This window comes from Larimichthys crocea, chromosome III (genome assembly GCF_000972845.2).
Source record: "Larimichthys crocea isolate SSNF chromosome III, L_crocea_2.0, whole genome shotgun sequence".
NCBI lineage: Eukaryota > Metazoa > Chordata > Actinopteri > Sciaenidae > Larimichthys > Larimichthys crocea.
This window is the reverse complement of record NC_040013.1, coordinates 4,612,791-4,625,910: the sequence shown is the minus strand read 5'-3', so window position 1 is coordinate 4,625,910 and position 13,120 is coordinate 4,612,791. Positions and strand designations below refer to the sequence as shown.

Here is a 13,120-nt window from a genome sequence, read left to right as displayed (position 1 = left end):
GAACAATCTGGTATTTGGTTTTAAATGCTGAAGTGTGGGGTTAAAAGTGGGTTATTTTTTTAACACAGCAGTTCAACTATTTTTTATAAATGCAGCACTGAAATAGTGGAAGTGTAGCGCTTCCTATACACAACATGGAAGTTATCTTACATACCATAACAGTAAAATGTACAGTAAGTATAGTGTGATCGAATGTCCCTTGTCCGTTGAACATCTGCCTCTTTAATGATTCACAAAGTTAAGAACGGTACTGATTAGCCACGCGTTACTTAGCATTGTGCAATTGCAGAAGTGACGAACAAATGTTGTGTAAGCAAATATTGTTGACAACAGATTTAAAGTGAACTCCGTGCCAGAGTCCAGGCAGATTGGGGTCTCTTGAACCACTCAGATAGTCAGAGGATCGTTGCTGTCTGTGGGTTTCTGTCACGTTCTCTATATGGCTGCTGCTGAATCAGACTCCAGATCTCTTTTCTCTCTGGACTCTTACCATGTCTCTCAGGAGCTTGGCTTCATCCTCCCTGATCCTCTGGTAGGTGGAAAAGTTCACTGGATAAGTTTCATTCTTTACCTCTTTAAATTTAATGCTTGTCATAATGAAGTATGTGTGTCAGGAAACCTCAGTCTCTGAAATTCATTGGATATTGAACATGGATATAAGAGAAAAACAGTCTCAGATTTGCAGTCCCTGAAACTAAACTCACATTGTATGATCTCTGTTTGTAGTTGAGCAGTTATAAAATAGTGAACTTGTGGCTGGTGTCATTGATTGACACCAGGTGACCGAGGGAAGTTGAAATTTGGCGTTGTTCCTGTTTACTTTGTCGAATGAACTTTATTCGTAGCAGCATGTGTTTACAAAATCACATTTTGTTTAAACCCTCTGCCAAGTCCAAGGTCACCGTGCATGAAGCAACATAAAATTCAATTTCATTCAATTTCATTAGTTTTAGAGCAGATTTTAGACCATACTCATCATTTAGAGAGACCCAACAATGACATAAAGCACCCAGTGAATTGTTTCATTTCTATTTTATTCTTATTCTTACACCATTCTTATGATGTACGCGATGCTCCGACTTGACTTTCAAAGGAAGAGCTTCCACCTTACTACCAGCCATGGATGGATATTGCCCTGCGAGTCCCAGAGCTTGTCCTCTCTCACGAGTTGCGCTTCCATATAAACAAGGTAAGTGGGGATAATAAACTGACGACAAGGACAATTCAACAGTTTATGGAGCCATGGTTCAGTGCTGATACTCCATCTTTCCAGATGCCGCTGCTGAGCAGCCAGTTTCTGCAGAAGCACCGGGAGTTACGGCTGGCCCACCTGGCCCTCAGCATCATGACCATGGGCTACACCTGGCAGGGGGGAGAGAGCAACACAGTCGAGGTATCTTTGTGTTCACTTTACGTTTTTGTCATACATTCCCTCAGTTGCTCTACAAACTACAATACTACAATACTACTACAACATATAAATGCTTTTTCATCTTCAATAGTCTTCCTCTACAAAATTAGAGCAGGCTGGACCTGCACGGCCACTGAAGTTTCACCTTACATCACAACAGTGACTAGTTTCCGTGTAGGATATGACACACATATGCATGCACACACCTGCTTATGAGTCATTTGCATCGTGACAGATGAGGGCTCAGTCTTTATTGTTATATTGTAATAGTTTGGCCTAAATGCTCCAAAGAAATCCACTACAAATGAACTTTCCCAAACAAAGAATCAACACAGAAACCTAAATCAGTGATTTTCCTCAGGGCAAAGGTCATCTGGAGTCACACATGTTTTCATGAATTCTACTCAAACATCCAACTATCTACAATCTACAATAATCTTCAATAATCTTCTTCTAAGAAATTACCACATAATCTGGCTGTCCCGTACTGGGAGGTGTCACAGCGCTTAGGACTTCCTCCAATCCTCACCCATGCAGATGCAGTTCTGGCTAACTGGAGAAAAAAGGACCCAGAGGGGTAAGACTAGTTATTTCTGCATGTGGTTTGGTCGTTTCCTAAACAAGTGTCAGTTATAAATTTGTTCTCTTTTTTTTTGCATGTTCTGTGCCAGGCCTTTTGACATGGAGTAAGTGTGTTTTCACTTGAATCCCGCTCCTCTATACATAATGTACCATGATATTTTGATGTACAATGAGGTTATTGTTTTACTTGCATCATGCAGGAACCTGGAGCTGCTGCTCAGCCTCCCGGGTGGAGACAGCGTGCGAGGTTTCTTTATGGTTACTCTGCTGGTGGAGCTGGCAGCGGTTCCTGCGCTGAAGGTAAAAATAAAGTCAAGTCAATTCATACAATATATATTGTGAAAAGAGTTTAATAACTATAAAAGTCACCTTCAAACAACAACATAAAAGGCATTGTAACAGGACCTGTGTTGCAGAACATTCCCACTGTGATCAATGGTGTCAGGTGTGGTGACACTGAGGCTGTGGCCAGAGCCCTGGAGGAGGTCAGCCAGTCTGTAGAGGAGATGACAGATGCACTCAAACTGATGCATGGTAATCAATCAAACATAACCTGAAAGTATTTATATTTCTCTATCAACAGGTATGTTGAATAATATGTTTTTTTTTTAAGTGTACGTGGAGCCGTCTATCTTCTATGGCATTATGAGGATCTACCTGTCTGGGTACAGAACTCTCTCTTTGTTTTCTTATTCGTCATTAATTTGCAAAGTGAAACATGTTTTTGAAATGTGTTTGTGTTTGTGCATAGGTGGAAAGACAACCCCTCTATGCCAAAGGGTCTGATTTATGAAGGGGTCCAGCCAGAACCGATGGAGTATTCAGGTGGGAGCGCTGCACAGAGCAGCTTGCTGCACTGCTTTGATGAACTTCTAGGCATCAAACATGAAGCCAAAAGTGGTAAGACTGCAGATTTTTTCCAACCCTTTGATTCATTACAGCACCAGAGAGGAATGAGAACGACTCATTGTGATGAAACTGCCCTTATGCAGGTGCCTTTCTAACCCGCATGAGGAACTACATGCCACCTGCACACAAGCAACTGATCCAGGATATCTCATTGCAACCCTCCCTCAAGAGTTTTGTCCACCAGCAGGATAGCGAGCGGCTAAACCAAGCCTTTCAGCACTGTGTCACAAAACTGTTGGCTTTGCGCAACTACCACATCAACATCGTGAGCCGCTTCATCACTGTACCTGCTGCCCGTGCCCGACAACTTCGTAACCAGGGCCAACACTCAGAGGGCGAGATGATCAGCAGAGCACCAACAGCTTTAGAGGAGAGGGGCACCGGTGGCTCTGGCATCATGATCTTCCTTAAGACTGTGAGAGACCAAACAAAAGACGCCTTCCTGCCTGAGACAAGCAAAGAAATGAAACACCACAGCTGATGTGGACTGTCATCACTCATGCTCACACAGCCAAGTGTCAAGCACATCACATAAAACAGACAGTAAATCACCTCTGACTACTTAACACACTATTTTGTGTCATTAAAAGGATGCATTTTGGCAGAATGAGAGTGAGAGGCCTCCATCGGTTGTCTTACACGTAGCTTTGTTGTGTGCGTAAACAAACCTCAGCTTAATAGACATGAGTGATACCCATCATTCAGTCCAAACCATAATTCAAACCATTGCTGTTAGTCTCCATTAAACTCAACCACTAATTCATTCTTTAATCTGAGCTGGGACGCAAAAAATGCATCAGACATCTGGTCCAGACCCACGTATCTACAGGACTTTTGGACATTAGACAAAAGTCATTACTAAACCTCTTTTGAGTTTCAGTTCAAATATAGTTTAGAAATAACAAAGACGGTTTGTCTTCTGCAGCTTGAAAACGTAGCTGTTATTGTTTCACTCTTATCTCCCGCTTGGTTTAAAAGTACGATTAATAACCGAGCGACGTTTTCATCTGTTAAATAATTACTACTTGACATACTGTAATACCTAGTGGAACCATGGCAGGGCACTAAAGGGCAGCATTATAATTCACACCAGGGTTGGCCTTCAAAAAGCAAAAGCAGTGAGCAATACCTGAGTGCACCAAAGGCATGCAGGTTTCTCTGATTAACCTTGTCGGACCTGATGCAATAATGTATTTATCGTTAATAATAGTCATTTGAAGAGGTGTGAGAACCACACAAGTAAAAATCCTCCTGACGCACTAAAGCCTCGACAGGCTGGAACCTGACCTTTCCCTCTCACAAAATAATCAGCCTTTGTTGCATCTTTACTCTGCAGAGCAGTCCTCACAATAGGGTTGTCATGTCGAAGCACAATGCACAATGAAGTGCAGAGATGCATCACTTATCAGAGTGGTTACCTCAGCACTCCTGCCGTCCTCCTCCAGCCCACATCCAGCCCTCACATGCCCCACTATACTTCCTGGACAGTGAGAGTGTGGAAAACCCAGAGCAATGAAGGGATGGATTGTGCCATGAATGGCTCACGCTGTGTAATCTTCACCTTTCCTGGCTCGTCTCCACTGGTGTTTCATTACAATAGCAGCCTTGCGAGATCAGATAAGGCAGACGATGTGGCAATTAGACATGACAATTCCGCCCAACCTGAGTGATCTACATCATTTTTCCCTCTTTATTTTCACATGCTGGGCAGACAATGGAGGAGCAAATGAGAAAGAAAAACAATTACACATGCGGCCTGTCAAGATTTTAGCGTGAGTCACGTTTCGCAAAGGTTTAAGGAGAGATTTAGTAAGCATCGGGTCTAATGGAGCAGTCATTCATGCTTTTATTCTCCGCAAAACCGTTCAGTCAGACACGTTTCACAACCTGTTCATTGTTGTACAGGAAGATCCCGGGGTGAGGAGGTGAAAGGTGAACAGAAACGAGGAGATGGAGAGAGCTGGGTGGCGAGAAGGACAGCGTGTTCACATGTCACACTGATCTGATTAGAACCTTCTTCCACAGCCAAAGCAAATAATCCCCATCCTTATTGCCTGAATGTGGAGGACTCCCTGACAACCTGGCAGTAAACAAAGGCCATCTCTAAGGATGTCTTCATTGTGTAGTCGGGGCTGGGCCTGCCACTGAAATTTCACCTCATATCACAACAGTGACTGGTTTCAGCGTAGGATGCGACACACATACGCATGCACACGTCCGCTTACGAGTGATTTGAGTCGGACTGACAGTGCTGTGAGATGTATTACAAAATAAGTGTGTAGGGGCTGTAGTCTTTATCGTCATATAATAATATTTTGGCTTTAATGTTCCAAATGAATCAACTACAAATGTACTTGCCAAACAGAGAATCGACTCAGAAACCTAAATCAATGATTTTCCTCAGGGCAAAGGGCATCTGGAGTCACTCTTGTTTTCATGAAATCTACTCAAACATCCATATTCCATCTATCAGAGCCGACAGGATTACAGGCGTGGGTTCTCCTTTTGGTTAGACAATCGGATATCTTGCCTTGGTGGTTAACCACAGGATATCCTGGATTCTGTTATTTCAAAATTGAATTTATGATGCTGCTGCGTACCTCAAGCCAAGTAAAGCCAGGACCTTTTCTCACCCCTTTGAATGAGCAGCCACGATGGCAGCGGCTCCAGATTGATTGTTTTTGGCGTGCACACGACGGGCGTAGCTGGGAATTATGGGTTGTACAGCGTACAGTAGGTGACTCTGGGCTGGGCGTCTGACCACTTTCTACCCATCTGAACTTCAGTATCTTTGTCCAACACACCCACAGGTCAGATATGTCTTACTGATCAGTTTGGACACTCCCTTGGTTAAATTTGAGCTCTATATATACTAACACACATCTGTCATCGCCATTCTTTTGGATGATTAAGTTTAAGTGAACGTGACTCTGGTTTATTCTCTTGTTTTATATGCTTACATACTGTAGTCCAGATACCCATGACAAATCTCCTTGATCTCTGATCCCCACCCCCACAGGATATTCATTAAGTGGTCTGGGTAAAAGAATATGTGACAGTTCACCGCAGGGAGAAGGGGTTTCTTTACCTGTAGTGTTCCTATAGACTCTCTGAATGCCGTGATTCACCTCCAGACCGGTGAATCATCCTTCTTATAGTACCCCCATTTGGAAGGTTTCCATAGAGGCCCCTCTAAACACAGGCAAACATAACTGACATTCTCCGTGTTGTGGTTTCTCAGACTTCACTTTTCTGCCTACAAGTCACCGTTAAACAAGACATAAAGCTCTTCTTTCACCTACCCCACCTTTCAGATCCTCTTTGTACATCACTTGTGCGGTCTCGTAGAGCAGGTTATGGGCTTTTGATGTAGTCATCTTACAGCAACTTTATCACTTCCTCCCCACTGACTCGACTGAAACGCCATGCCCACATGAAAAAAGAAAATACGAAGCAGTCACAGCCAGCTTGAAAGGCTGCTTTTTCAGGTGTTGAATTACTGTTGTTGCCAGTGTTGATGATCCAGCCCGAATGACGTCACTAGCCTGACAGGAAAGCACACGTCACATTGCAGCCTTTGTTCTTCCAGGGAAAAACTTGTGACATTTTGGCCCCTGTGATCAAGATACTGCATCATGCTGTGCTGTACGGCACAGATATCCAGATGGCTCTGCATCTAATGGATAGTTGTGTTCCACCTTTGCAGCCATGTGAGTTATTTGGCTGAATATATGTAGAGAAATTGTCAAGTGTTTGTTCAAATGGCTCTGTTGTACCAGTTTTGATAAGTCACCTGAGGCATTTTCTGAGCCATGCTGGTGGCTCTGCTCTTCCATCCATACATTTTCTGTAACTGCTTATCCTTATCAGAGTTGTGGGGGGCTGGAACCAATCCCAGCTGGCATTGGGGAAGCAGCAGGGTACACCCTGGACAAATCGGTCGGCAATTCATCACAGATCACATAGAGACAAACAACCACCCTCACGTTCACACCTATGGGCAATTTAGAGTCACCAATTAACCCAAAAACACGGAGACAACATGCAAACTCCAAAGAAAGGCCCCAGCCAGGGTTCAAACCAGCTGGGAGTCAACAGTGTCACCTGGCTCTGCTCTTTTTTTTTTAACTAAATGTTACCATGTTTAGCAGGTATAACGTTTACCATCTTTAACATCTTAGTTTGGCACAGTACAGCTCAGGCTGATGGGAATGTCATTGGTTTTGCAGGTAGTACTAAACAAAACATTAACTACAATTCACCCTGAACCAAATTCCAACAGTTGTCAAGACATTTCACTCACAAACCACCAATGTGAACCTCATAGCCAAACGATCAGCAAAGTAATTAGGATACTTTGTCAAGGGACCACGAATTTATGTATAACATTTCATGGTAATCCATCCAACAGAGCTTTTATATTTCAGTTTGGACCAAAACAAACCAACTGACTGATCAACGTTTCCAGCCCTGGAGCTCTGCTGCTAGCCTAGCTTGGCTAGAAAATGTGAAATTAATTGACTTAATAAAAAAGTTTTCGTCTTTATGAGAGTTTAAAAACTTTGCAGGACCTTTAAGATCTAAGATGTAGTGACAGCTTACTGACCTGTCCCCAATTTCGCTCATGTTTTGGAGGAAAGATTTGCACTTATGCAATAGACCTTCAAAAAAAAAAAAAAACCTCTTGTGTTGTTCTCTTTCATTTATACTGTGAAATATGCTTTGACAAGGTTAATGAAACAAAGAAATGTGGCCACCACAAAGTGTAACTCCAGTGATCTGCTTCATGCTTTCATTGTCTTCTTGCTTTGTAGTAGCTGTTGGCCAGACAGTGAATTCAAGGGCAATAGATATTTTAACACATTATCAAAATCTGTGCAGAACTTCAGATTTTTTACAGTCTTATCTTGCCTTAAACTCTGTGAAACTATGTGAGAAGTTAAAAAGAAGTTAGGGGAGATGTTAAAAGTACAGACAAGTGTGACTTTCACTCAGAGTTTTTTTTTAAGCTGTACATCCTGTAACAAATACTCTTTTAAACACAGGTCAGCTCAAATTACTGAAAGACAAACAGCAGCAGATCAAATCAGCTCATCATTCTGGAATTGCATACTAATTCTCTAATTTCCGGAGTGCTGTGGGTCCCTCTAATTCAACTAAGAAAAGCCTGAACTTGAGAGTTGTTGGAACAACACTTTTCAGGAGGACCAAAATGCCCCTACATTTGAGGTAGACGCGCTGAATAGTTTCCTCAGAGACCTCAACCACACATTTTAAATCAGATTTTGATGTCAGCTAGAAGAATACATGACATTCAGATGGCTTTCCTTACAGGATTAGCAGAAGCCCACACACGTCACAGCCTTTTGTCTTAAAGGTTAACACAACTTTGAGCTGTGTGACAGGGAATACAGCTCAACCTCTCACCACTGCTGACTCACTACTGGCCCGGCCAGGTGCGAAACAGACAATTGTGCGAACCACACACACACACACATGCAAATGCACCTAAATGCGCAGACACACGCCATGCCCAAATGAGCATGCATGCATGCACGTGTGGACAGAGGACGTCATTGCCTCTGACCTGCAGACAGAGATACCTCGTGTGTGTGTGTTTACTCCCACTTTCCCCACTTGGCTTTCCTCTCATGCCACACAGCTATTGTCCTCCTTGCTCTCGCTCTGCTGATTGACTTCCTCTTCCTCTGAGTTGTCGCTAATGTCACCTTCCCCGCTGGCGCCCACACACTCATGTTATCAACAGCTTCTCATCCGGGTTACAAAAATACAGGAAGTTCCCCCGGGGGGTTCTCCTGCATGGAAAAGAAATGTCCATCTCTTCTCCCTGTCACACACTCATGTATTGCATGCTATACATACAGAGACACACTGCATGATAACGGAGGAGGCGTGAATGAGCTAAGGTGTAGATTACACAGTAGGTGTTCGAAGATAATAGCAGGAACTGGAGATGCTATCAGCTCTGGGATGTTCACCTGTCCATATTCGACTCAAGCTTTGCCCCATGTTGAGCGATAAGCCAGATCTGTAGCAGAAATGTTGGATTTTAGATCAGGTCGGATTGATGGATTAATAAAGGCTTCCAAGCAGTAAAAAGTCAAGTGCTGTAATTCACCGCAAAATTGTCTTATGGCAGGTAATCAATGGGCAGCCGAAAGAAGAGAGTCTTTATTCCCAGGCCCTGCTGCAGTTCAGTCATGGACGCTCTGTACTGCATTTTTTGGACACAGAGTCCAGTTTGCTTTTACTGCATGGGAGAAAACATATTAATCCACATTGGCGATGGCTCACTTATGTAAGAAAAAAAAAAGAGAGAAAGGTGGGCGGAGGGGGGCTTCCTTTGGAGTGCAGCTACCGAGAGATGGAATGAAAATCCTGCATTGGTCGTCTAATCCCAAACTTCCCAGTAAAAACATTCCACTTCCTCCCAGGCGAGATCCGGACTTGTTCGCATGCAGAGCTGAGGCAGGCAGAGGGTGGGCTGCTCAGACCAGGGGACAAACTGGAGACAAACAGGGTCAGGCAGATGGGAGGGGCGCTCAGGTGCAACTTACAGGCCTGGGGAGACTTGACACTGACATGCGGTGCTGCACTGTTCCAACACGGACGGGAAGAAATATGGACAGAGTCCTTCTGCTTCTGTCGGATAAAGAATATTTTCACATTGGTCAATACGGACGACAGGATCTTATTGTGCCGTAAGTCAAGATCAGAGTGTGATGTCATGGGTCATTGAGTCCATTGATTATGCCCACTACACTTAAAGAAGGCCAGACTGTGCTACCATCCCAGAAACGCCTGTATTCATGCCTAGACTGTATGATTAAAGGAAACAATACTTTTATACAAGATCACTTCACAGGAATTAGGAAGGGCTTAGTGGCATGACAAGCTGCTAGACATGGTTAACCTCATCAGAAAGATTATACTCTGGTGTTTTTGGCGAGCTCCTGTTTGGCATTTAGTTGAGAGGCTGAGGATGAAACATCTTCTTTGTAAGATCACATGAAGCTGATATTTTCACACAGGCTTGTTTCAGTGTTGTTTCATTCACTATTCACACACTGTGTTTGGGTTTTGTGTCCACTCTGTTCATCAACTTGGTTCAGCATATTAGCATCCTAACATTTATTAATTATGATTACAGCTGAGGCTGATGGGAACGGCCTTAATTTAGGCTGCGTTCCATTTCACAGTGTGCATAAACAGTACTTGTTTACTCGGTTAAAGGAACTCCCCTTGACAAAATTCCTCCATTCGGAACGCCACCGACGCAGGCGTCACATCCTCCGTGACTGGTGCTGCTACTGTAGAAGTTTTACACATGAAAACAGATACAGATGTTATTATATTGAAATGTATGTAACGTGTGAATAAATGTGATTTGATTGATTTACAGGATGTATGGTGTCATTCCCAAATTAGAGATTAATATTATTAGATTATTGTAATGTAATTTAATGCACGTTGCATTAAAGTACTTTTTTTTTAATCTGATGATGGCACTAGAGTTAAAATTAAGGCGTTAACAGTTAAAATGTATCATTAAATTAATCATTCAACAGTTAAATTAATCCAATTCATCCTGATCTAGACTGTTAATCCCAAATTTCTTGGCAACAGAAGCAGATATTTCAGTCTGGACCAAAGCTTTGGACCGTTCGTGGCTCAAAAAGCAGTGGTCTGGTTTGGTTGTCTTGGAAACTAACATCAATATAGATCTAATATGATTTATGCGAGGATAATATCTTAAAATTAATTAAACCGAGATATCAGTTGATCAACAGTCCACAGATAGTGCTGGACTGAAGAGCTTCATACTGGTTTGACTGGTTCATGAAAGAGCACATTGAGACCTTTTGTCTCATCCTGAGGTCAGCCTCTCACTGCCCACACAGCACGAGCTTAGTTTGCTTGTCTCTGCTCCCAAGACACCGTGTCCTGAAAAACTGTATTCATAAAACAAACTATTACAATTTGTACTGCCAAAACATGTTCACCTAAGCCAAAAACAACCAAATTTAGATTTAAGACCTTGTACTTTCTGCCATGTAATTTACAAAATTGGGGGAAGCCAATATTGTTAGTTTCCGCAGTGGGTTTAATGCAAAACATATAAATAGATGCTTGCCAAATGTACTTGTTCGGTATTTTCATGGTTAAAATTAATATAATATTTTTTATTATTAAAAAAAAAATTCAGGAAACTCCATAAATATTGTTCCACTTCTGGGAACCTCTTATGTGGTGTCATCTAGATTACTGTGGTGAAGTGCAAATATACAGTAGTAGAGTGAAAAGTTCTTTCTCATTTCTGTTGTGTAATTATACAATATTTTCGGCTGCTATATAATCAAATAACTCAGCTTGTTTTAAATACTCTGAGAGGGTCTTTGTGCTCAGATATTTATATTACCCATTATATTCTGAGCTGACACACAGGACCACAGTGAACAAAAGTAGACAAGTCTTGTAGAGAAAAACAATATCTGGGACTGCAAAGATCCAAAAAATCTCAACCTCAGCTGCCTGACTGATTACACATCCTTGTAAAAAGAATTTAATCTTGTTTACCAAAATAAATTGCCGTACAATTTTTCAGACATCAAGTTCAAGCACCTTGGGAACTCGTTCTCGGTTTTCTGAACATTTATTTTCATTCTTACTCATTTGTATGTCAGTAACTTCCAGGAGTTTCGTTCTGGCTTGCCATGTCTGCAGTGTCTCAGTCGTCCGATCAACATGCTCATGGTTATTACTCTCCACGAAATTGAAACCTCTCTCCAAAAATAATTCAGCTAAAATGATTCTCCCCTCTGTCAAGACAGTGTGTCTGGCCAGATCTAATTCGATAACTTTAAATAGGCCTGATTGTAAAAATTAGTTGACAAATTACCGTTTTTGGCGTTTTCCCCTTCCCTTTATTCAGAGACGTATATTGAAATCAGCTGTGCAAGCAGCAATAGACATGAGAGTGAAGAGTGAAGGGTGTTTTTTTGGCATAACAGCACACACACACACACAGGAAGTAAATCCCCCACAGCAGGGACCGAATCTTCACTTTTCAACACCAGTCTCTAAGCAAAAGAGGTCTATAAAAAGTAATTACCCTGAACAGGCTGTGGTAACACTGAAGTTCACCGTGACCTGTTCAACACATCCAAATATTTAAGATGACTCTAGTAACATAAAGTAAAATATGATGTAACCTGTGATAGTACAAATAACATTTATAAACTATGAACTATCAAATAGGGAATAATAATGTGTGGCCTGAAGACACTCCAATAATACTTGATTTATTCTGGGGGCTTTTTATTGCCTTTATTATATCGGAGCTGCCAAAGACAGACAGAAAAAGAGAGGGAATGACATACAGCGCTTGGCTGCAGGTTGGAATCTGCGGCGGTAAGAAAAAAGAGTTTTCTGCCCAAAGCGATGTTTACTCAGTCGGCATAGAGAGGGTCATATTATTATCACGTGACCTGCATATGAAATTTCAGTTGTGAATCCCTGTCTCCACCTGCTGATGAAAGCCAAGGTGCACCTGAAAGCACACAAACATTTGCAGAAAGTGGAGCTTTGATAGTGTTTCTTTTATTCCCACTCTGCACCCCCGTACGTCTGTCTCTGCACTACTCTCCAGGAGAGTAATCTCTGATATGGCACGTTTTCTGTTTTTTCCTCTGATGTCATCCAGCTGATTTACAGAGTTTCCTGACGGACAGTTGAGTAAACAGGTGCTGTTACCTAATGTTAGCTAAGGTTGTTAACCAGGTTGCTGGAGGAGTGTTGGTGTTTGTACCACAGGCATTTTGGACCACTGGGATGATGAAGTTATCAAGACCAGACTGCTGGTTGGAGGGGCAGAGCCAGTGTCGTGCCAGAACCAGAGCAGGGTGAGTAGGCAGTGTAACCAGGCGAGAGAGTGACTGAGCAAGAAGCTGCCGGACAAGTAAATCTGGAACTGACTTTTAGTCATTGGTGAGAGTTTCGTGTAATAACAGGCTTAAAAGACAGACGCCGAGCTGGGCTGACTGCTGTTGTACTCTTAAGTAATGTAAGCTGATGTCCAGACTGTCGAAATGTCACAAATACTCAAATCTCTATAAATCTGTAGGGGGACTATCCAAATAGTTATCGAATAGTTTGCAAAAAATTGATATATGATCACTGTAGAAAGGGTTTGTGGCA

General features: G+C 42.3%; 1 protein-coding gene and 1 long non-coding RNA gene across 2 annotated transcripts; one reads left to right on the top strand and one right to left on the bottom strand.

Annotated features, from left to right (window-relative positions):
• Positions 1–332: 332 nt before the first annotated feature.
• ido1 (indoleamine 2,3-dioxygenase 1) lies at positions 333–3,514 on the top strand. The gene is made up of 10 exons (XM_010746092.3): positions 333–532; positions 1,094–1,189; positions 1,274–1,393; positions 1,870–1,988; positions 2,083–2,097; positions 2,194–2,293; positions 2,410–2,527; positions 2,607–2,658; positions 2,745–2,893; positions 2,986–3,514. Exons 1-10 carry the CDS (start codon positions 440–442, stop codon positions 3,381–3,383), a joined length of 1,260 nt encoding a protein of 419 aa, XP_010744394.1. The 5' UTR covers positions 333–439; the 3' UTR covers positions 3,384–3,514.
• LOC109142373 (uncharacterized) lies at positions 1,226–10,222 on the bottom strand. Its single transcript, XR_002042965.2, has 5 exons — positions 6,205–10,222; positions 2,399–2,488; positions 2,181–2,287; positions 1,877–1,964; positions 1,226–1,362 (listed from the first exon to the last, which is right to left on the bottom strand). It is a non-coding gene; the product is annotated as an uncharacterized LOC109142373 (long non-coding RNA).
• Between the last annotated feature and the right edge of the window lie 2,898 nt (positions 10,223–13,120).

Coding starts and splice junctions, on each gene's coding strand:
- ido1 (XM_010746092.3), top strand. CDS start 440: ATGGCTGCTGCTGAATCAGACTCCAGATCTCTTTTCTCTCTGGACTCT. Junction 2,659..2,744: donor ATGAGGATCTACCTGTCTGG/GTACAGAACTCT, acceptor GTTTGTGCATAG/GTGGAAAGACAACCCCTCTA. Junction 2,894..2,985: donor CAAACATGAAGCCAAAAGTG/GTAAGACTGCAG, acceptor GCCCTTATGCAG/GTGCCTTTCTAACCCGCATG.